At 37.0% G+C, this 8,362-nt stretch overlaps 1 protein-coding gene across 3 annotated transcripts in view; it reads left to right on the top strand.

The window, feature by feature from the left end:
• The window catches only part of dpysl4 (dihydropyrimidinase like 4), a 39,292-nt gene that overhangs the window by 1,994 nt on the left and 28,936 nt on the right, over positions 1-8,362 (top strand). Inside the window, exon 1 of one of the 3 annotated variants that reach the window (XM_087276893.1) lies at positions 2,282-2,531. The exons of the other annotated variants lie outside the window; for them this stretch is intronic. Within the exon in view, the coding sequence (XP_087133019.1) occupies positions 2,493-2,531 (39 nt within the window). The 5' untranslated portion in view covers positions 2,282-2,492. Of the gene's footprint in view, positions 1-2,281; positions 2,532-8,362 lie in introns of those variants that run through there. 3 annotated transcript variants of the gene reach the window in all.

The raw sequence follows: 8,362 nt of genomic DNA, 5'->3' as shown, positions 1-8,362 counted from the left end.
CCCCCCCCCCCCCCTGGCTACGGGCCTATCCATGTAGATTTACATTTAAAGTCAGAATTATTAAATCCCTTTTTCTCTTTTAAATATTTCCCAAATGATGTTTAACAGAGCAAGGAAATTTTCACAGTACTTGATAATATTTTTTCTTCTGGAGAAAGTCTTGTTTGTTTTATTTTGTAGTTTTTTATTTTTTAAAAACAGTTTTAGGGTCAAAATTATTTTCCCCTTTAAGCTATATTTTTTTGATATAAGAAAACAAAACAATGCTATACAGTAACTTGCCCAATTACCCTAACCTGCCTAATTAACCTAACTAACCTAGTTAACCCTTTAAATGTCACTTTAAGCTGAATAGAAGTGTCTTGAAAAATGTCAAGTCAAATATTATTTACTGTCATCATGGCAAAGATAAAACAAATCAGTTATTAGAAATGAGTTATTAAAACTATTATGATTAGAAATGTGCTGAAAAAATCTGCTCTCCATTAAACAGATATTAGGGAAAAAATAAACAGAGGGGCTTATTATTTAAGGGGGCTAATAATTCTGACTTTAACTGTATATAAACATTAACTTGAAATATATAAAGTTGCAAACAATATCTAAGAAACCTTTACTTTAAATGTGGACAGATATTTCAATAGCCCTAAATAATCTAAACTTATTCTTTTTTCATTTAAAACATTCATAACATAATACATTTTTAGTCACACTCTCAGAAATAAAGGTAGCCTACAATTGCTGTCACTAGGACGGTAGCCACCCTTTCGGGAGGCACACACACATTTGTCTCTAAAGTGTCCATATTTATACCTTAATAGATATTAAGGCCTACAAAGAAATGTTTAGGCGCAGCTAACTAATATATTTACATTTGATTTGAGGCAGACTACCAATATTGACCCTTTCGGTACACATGTTGAAACGAAAGTCTACACCCTAATGACAGCTTTTATTTTCTGGCAGTAGTTTATAACAATGCCAGTGACTCGCGACCCCCACCTTTCTTGGAAGTGGTTACAAATATCCAAACGTTGCACACACAACAATAGGCCTATATAAACACAAGCATATGGACAACACAAAAACGTGCAAGTCTTACAATCATATACTGTTTATAGTCATTTATTAATTTGTTTAATTACATATTAACTAATGAGACTGGTGAACACAATGTTTTCAGCACAAGTCTATTATTTAGTTTAATTTTGAAGACCGCCACTCAGAGATCATCCTTAATGTTCAGTTGTGACCTGTATTTATTTTTAATGTATTTAATTCCCATAAAGGTGTCAGAAAGTTTAACCTGGTGCTATAAAATCATTCTGCTGCCACTGACACTATTGCTGTATTGTTAATCTAACGTAACACAATATCATTCATTCATTTATTTATTTTCTTGTCGACTTAGTTGCTTTATTAATCCGGGGTCGCCACAGTGGAATGAACCGCCAACTTATCCAGCACGTTTTTTTGCAGCGGATGCCCTTCCAGCTGCAACCCATCTCTGGGAAACATCCACAGTCACATTCACACAGACACACTCATATACTACAGACAATTTAGCCTACCCAATTCACCTGTACCGCATGTCTTTGGACTGTGGGGGAAACCGGAGCACCCGGAGGAAACCCACGCGAACGCAGGGAGAACATGCAAACTCCACACAGAAACGCCACTCGAACCAGCGACCTTCTTGCTGTGGGGCGACAGCACTACTTACTGCGCCAGTAGATATGGATTTTTCTATGGAAAAAGTCATATTTAAAGGCTGATGGGTTTTCATTTACAATTTTTTTGCATCTTTTGTGGGTTATTGATAAAATATGCTAATTCTAATAGTTTAAGAAAATTTATTTGACTTTTGGAAATCACCAAGGGACCCCCTGTCATTGTCCCGCGACCCCCCATGGGGTCCCGACCCCCACTTTGGGAACCACTGGCTTATTTGACCATGAATCAGTGAAGATTTTATGTTATTTATTAAAAATAATAAGTTCACTTTTTATTTTGTTTATTTAAAAACAAATGAAATACTTATTATTTTATCTATTTTTTAAATAAACAATAAGTGAGCCTTTTTTGTCACCAAAGAGTAGGCTAAAATGCCGATTTACAAACATATACTGCAAACTCTGTGTTATTAAATCCAATCATTAACACCAAAATATGACATTTTCAAGTATTTTTTAGCCTGGACGTGGAGTTGTTGTGTCCGCCTCGCCCCTCTGTGTGTGCGGGATGGTGTGTGGATATAAAGCAGCAGATGGTGAGCGGGCACAGACAGAGGGTGGGGTCTCCGCGGGGCTTTTGTCTGTGTGACTATTGAACCCCGGTATTCCTAAACTAAATTACACACCCCGGTCACCGACACCCGTCCACGTGCGCGCGGCCGCGTCGCCTTTATTCTGACGTGAGCGCAGATCCGCTCATCATCAACGCCGCCGCCGCCGCCGCCTATCCCCGGGAATCAAAGCTGCTCCGCCAGTGCCATGTCTTTCCAAGCCAAGAAGAGCAACCCTCGCGTGACGGTAAGACATGCTAGCGATTAAAACCCGAGGTCACAGGCGAATATGATGCCGGTTAACCGAGAGCGATGATGATGATGAAGGTGATGATGGTTTATTGTGCAGTCATGGGTGAGCCGCCGCCGGCAACAACCTGCTGTCCTCCAAACACACCGCTCAGAAAGCCGGTTAACGTTTACGAGCCGAGCTAATGCATTAAATCATGCGATAATTGTAAGAAAACGCTGTGTGTGTGTGTGAAAGTGTGTGTGCTTTAAATGTGTTAGCTCGGCCATGGCGGCGGCTTATTCCCGGTGTCCATTGTGCCTGCTATTCATTCACGTATACTCATTTCGGAGCCGGTTATTTTGTCATTTAGATCAATAGAAAATACGCATTTTGGCTCTATATGTTTAGCAATATCTCCATCGCTCAGGTCAAGCAGATTACGTAAAATGAGTTCAGATCTGTTCCCTGGCCTACACTATGTGTCTGGGGGCCCAGCCCATCAATACTGGCCCCTGGCTGACATTATAGAGAGCATTTAGCAGGAGACAGCTTTACAGTTTTAATAAATGTGTGGCGATATATACACTATTCTGAGATGTTCTGCTTTATATTTAAGCCTGTAAAAATGCCAATGACGATACTGACAGCCCATGAATATATTTTCACCCATATTATAGTAAAGTGCATTATACATTATAGTATTTACCACACTTATTAAACGCTGCAGCACACTGTTGTTTTAACAATAGTAAACTGATAAACTGTAATGCATACTGTTGTGTACTATAGTTTTTAAGGTAACACTTTACAATAATGTTCATTAGTTAATGCTTTTACTAACATGAACTAATCATGAACAACACATGTACAGCATTTATTAATCATAATTGAACAATGCATTATTAACATCCAAGTCCATGCTAGTTAACATTAGTTAATGCACCATGAATGAACTACTGTATTTTCGTTAACTAACATTAACTAACATGAACAAATACAGTAGTAGATGTATTGTTCATTGTTTGTTCATGTTAGTAAATGCATTAATTAACATTAACTAATGACCTTATTGTAAAGTGTTACCGTTTTTAACTGCATTAAACTGTAGTGTATTGTACTATACACAGTTAAAATAGTTGGGTTGAAATTCCTCCACAAATAACCTAACTATAGGTTATTATAGCACTTTACCAACTATGGGTTATTTTAACCCAATGCATTGGGTCATAAAACGTAACCCAATGCATTGAGTTATTTTGATTATTTGTTATTTTTTGCATTCTGGTATTACTAATGCTAATATTTCTAGTACTACTATTAATTTTATATTTATGGCTGTGTAAATAAATAACAATAAAAAAATATTGAAAATTCTTTATTTCCATTACATTTTAAGTTTCAGACACATCGTTTTTATCCATTTAATATAGATCAGCTACAAAGCGTGCATTTATATCATCAATAGTTGAAAGTGCTGGTGAAACAGATAGAAAAGACACGACTTGGAGATGCAATTTGAGGGAAAAAATAACAATTATTGTAAACTTTATAACGCAAAAACAACATTACGTGCGCATATTAATACAGCTGCTCTGTGTCAGTTAAATCAGTTGACTGTTGAAATATATTTTTTTAACCCAACTAGTTGAGTTGTTAAATAAATAACCCAATAAAGGTTAAAAATAACGCAACAAAGCACCAAATATTTAACCCAACTGGTTGAGTTATTAAATAAATAACCCAATAAAGGTTAAAAATAATGCAAAAAAGCACCAAATATTTAACCCAACTGGTTGAGTTATTAAATAAATAACCCAATAAAGGTAAAAAATAACGCAACAAAGCACCAAATATTTAACCCAACTGGTTGATTTATTAATAAATAACCCAGTAATGGTTAGAAATAACTCAACAACTCACCAAATATTTAACCCAACTGGTTGAGTTATTAAATAAATAACCCATAAAGCTTAAAAAAACGCAACAAAGCACCAAATATTTAACCCAACTGGTTGAGTTATTAAATAAATAACCCAATAAAGGTTAAAAATAACGCAACAAAGCACCAAATATTTAACTTAACTGGTTGATTTATTAATAAATAACCCAGTAATGGTTAGAAATAACTCAACAACTCACCAAATATATATTTTAATAAAACAAATATTAATATGCATATAATAAATAATACTGCTAATAATAATACCATTATACAAAAGCAAATTGTCATGAATAAACCGAAAAAGCCCCATGAGATGAAGAAGACATGGAGGTGGTGGTTTTTATATTTATGTAGAGAATAATAATTTTTGTAATATTTTAATCCTTTAATTCAGGGGTTTAGCTCCAGCTTACCTCAACACACTTGCCTGGGTGTTTCGAATATACCTAGTAAGACCTTGATTAGCTTGTTCAGGTTTGTTTGATTAGGGTATGAGCTAAAATCTGCAGGACATCAGCCCTCCAGGAACAAGTTTGCTGACCACTGCTTTAATCCTTTCTCATTTGTAAAGATATTTGTGTATTGCTGTACACCCTATGTGTTTTAAGCAATGTTTAAGCGAGACGCACAACTATCGCGCTCTGTGCTGGACTTTAGACCTGCTCTCAGTCTGTTTTAGTTCCTGAAAATAGCAACTCTCCAGCAATGTGCCATAACACGCCTCCTTTTTAGACCAGAACACTTATGGGCGCACATATGAGTGCAAATGCATTTGCTATTTAAACAGCGTGCTGCAAAACGTCAAAACGACTCTTGCGCCAAGCTGAAACTAGCAAACAACTATTGCGCCACGCCTTGCGCAGGGTGTATGATGGGGTCCAAAGACTGATAAAAAATGAAAAGTTGCTATTTTTAGGCTGATATGGCAAGAAATTATACTCTCATTGTGGCATAATAATGAAGGAACTTTGCTGCAGTAGGCGCATTGATATTAACCTGCTTAATATCGTTGCGCTGCTGAAGCCATAGTACACAATTTAACTACAGAAGAGTCAAGCTATACATAGGAAAATTATCAAAACTTTTTGGTCATTTTGAAGCAAGATGCTAATAAGTACCTCGATCCAGGAATCGAACTCGGGTCGCATGGAACACCATAGATCAACAGTGTGTGGATACTAATCACAAGTCAACACATCTTCTATATTTTGACATTTTGTCTTTACAAATGTTATTTGAAACATTAGACTACACCTTTATGACTCGATATTTTAGTTTTATGTGCATTACTTTATTTCACATCTAATTTAATCCATATGCATTATTAATGACACATCTATTATAGTTTGCAGTGTATGCCACACCACTGATGATGAAGACAGTAAAAGACTTAATAAGCCGAAATTCATCTATGTGCACAGCAGGAGCGAGAAAACCCAGGGAAGAGCGCTGTTAACACGGCCAAATTGGATCCAATTCCCTTCCGCACAATTTGTCATTTCTGTCTGACCGCTAGCGTCCCGTCTGACCCACATTCAGTCAAACCATACACTCAGCATGACCTTCATTGCTTATAAACTCTTAAACATAAATGTTCTCCATCTATGATCTGTCATTTCAAGATTATCCATGAAACTTTTCCATTGCACAAAAGATTCTTTTAGTTTTTTTTTTTTACAATGTTAAAATCTTTAAATAAATGGTTGTTTTTAAGAAAAGATCTTTTCTATGTGAAATATCTCACTTCATTTTTAAGAATTGCGAAAGAAATAGTGCATAGTCATTCATGCAGTGCATACTATTTAATTATAAAAGGCTCTGGATGTTGACTACTGTAAGATGAAGGGTGGTTCTGGTGGTGCGCGCCGCTTTCTAGAGCCTTCGCTGTCTGTCTTGTCTCTCCTCAAGCAACATTGTGGCCCAGAATCAGAAATGCTTGGAGGGGATTTTGGCATTGCCAATGATGGGCCGCCCGTGGAAGTGTCACACCGCATTAAAGTGAAGCACTGTGGGTTGCACACCAGCGCTGGCACAATTGTGGCGAATCACCCTTTAGCTAGATTCTAGATTTAATTTCTTTGTTTGAAAGAACACTTCACATTTCCTCAACTTTCTCAGAGTTAAAGAGTTGAGTTTTTTCATTTTTTGATTCCATTTAGTCAATCTCCTGGTTTGGTAGCAGCACATTTAGCTTAGCGTAGGATAGATCATTCAATCAGATTAGACCATTAGCATCTCACTCAAATACGACCAGAGTTTAGATAATTTTTCTATTAAAAGCTCGACTCTTTTGTAGAGTCATGCAGAAAGACAGACAGAAAATGAAAAGTGGCTATTTTCTTGGCTGATATTGCCAGGAATTGTACTCTCATTCAGGCATAATAATCTAGAAACTTTGCTGCTGTACCACGGCTGCAGCAGGCGCAATGTTAATAATCTGTGTAAAATCATTGTGCTGCTACAGTCATGGTACACAATATATCTGAAGAAAAGTCTAACTTTAAATAAGGAAATATTGAAACTTTTTGGTCATTTATGAGTGAGATGCTAATGGTCTAATCTGATTCCATGATCAATGCTAAGCTAAGCTAAAAGTGTTCACGCTAGACCCGGAGATTGGCTGAATGGATTAAAAAATGGTAAAACAGCAGTTTATTTCTAGGTGAACTGTAAAATGAGTCTATTGTCAAAAAACACTGCATTAAGGTGAAGCACTGTGGGTTGTACACCAGCATTGGCACTGTTGTGGCAAAACACTCGTTCTCTCAGTTTATTTAATTTCCTTGCTTAAAGGAAAACTCCACACTTTTTTGAACATGGGCTCATTTTACAATTTCCTCAGAGTTAAACAATTGAGTTTTATCATTTTTGAATCCATTCAGTCGATCTCAGGGTTTGGTAGCATCATGATGATGGACTTGGCGAGCTAGGGGTGGCCCTAATAGTATGCCTGGGGGCTCCAAAATGGCGTGGGCCCTTAGAATCGTTCTAAATTCCCCTAAAAAAACCTAGCAGCGCCCCTGCTTGGAACTATACTCTTTTTCGGGCATGATAATCAAAGAACTTTGCTGCTGTACCACGGCTCAATGTAATTACAACATCACATAACATCATTACACAGCTAAAACCATAGTTTACACTGTAACTACAGAAGAGTCAAGCTTTAAATGGGTAAATTAATGAAACTTTTTTGAGCGAGATGCTAATGGTCTAATTCAATCCAATGATCTATGCTAAGCTAAGCTAAAAGTGCTCCTGCCAAGGGCAGAGATCGGCTGAATTGATTAAAAAATGGTAAAACTGGTTAACTCCTCCTCAATCTGTGCACATCACAGGCTAATACAATGCAAGGTAGTGCATAGAGCTCATTGGTCCAAGAGCTGACTAGCTCGCATCAGTCCGTCTATAGACCCTGAGTCGACAGGTGTTTTGGTCCTGTCCTTCCCTGCTTTCTTTTTGGATACAAATATTTCTCTCGCTATCAGCTATTACCACTGTTGATATACCACCATGTCCAATTATTGGTTTATTTGGGGTTCTTCCGCCCGACCACACTTTACCCTCTCATTTTGTAGACTTTGTAGCCTTCTTAACCCTTCTGGCTAGGCGATTAATTCTTCTGAACTGGAAGAGCCCTCACCCTCCTTCTCACTCTTGTTGGATAAGAAATGTTCTTTATTTTATGAAATTAGAAAAAATTAGGTACTCTCTTCACCAAACTAGCACTATTTTTATTAAATTGTGGGAGCCCCTTCGCAAATATGTCCAAACTCTTCAGCAAACTCTTCTGCTCCTTCTAATTGAGTCCCCACCCCCTAATGGCCAGCTTTTAGGGGGAACTATTTCTGGTCAACACATTGTAGACTTGTTTTTTATGTATATAAGATTGCACTAGTGTTGTTGG

This window comes from Danio rerio, chromosome 12, assembly GCF_052040795.2.
Source record: "Danio rerio strain M-AB ecotype USA chromosome 12, GRCz13ab, whole genome shotgun sequence".
Classification (NCBI taxonomy): Eukaryota; Metazoa; Chordata; class Actinopteri; order Cypriniformes; family Danionidae; genus Danio; species Danio rerio.
The sequence above is the reverse complement of the archived record's forward strand: the minus strand, read 5'-3'. Positions and strand labels throughout refer to the sequence as shown.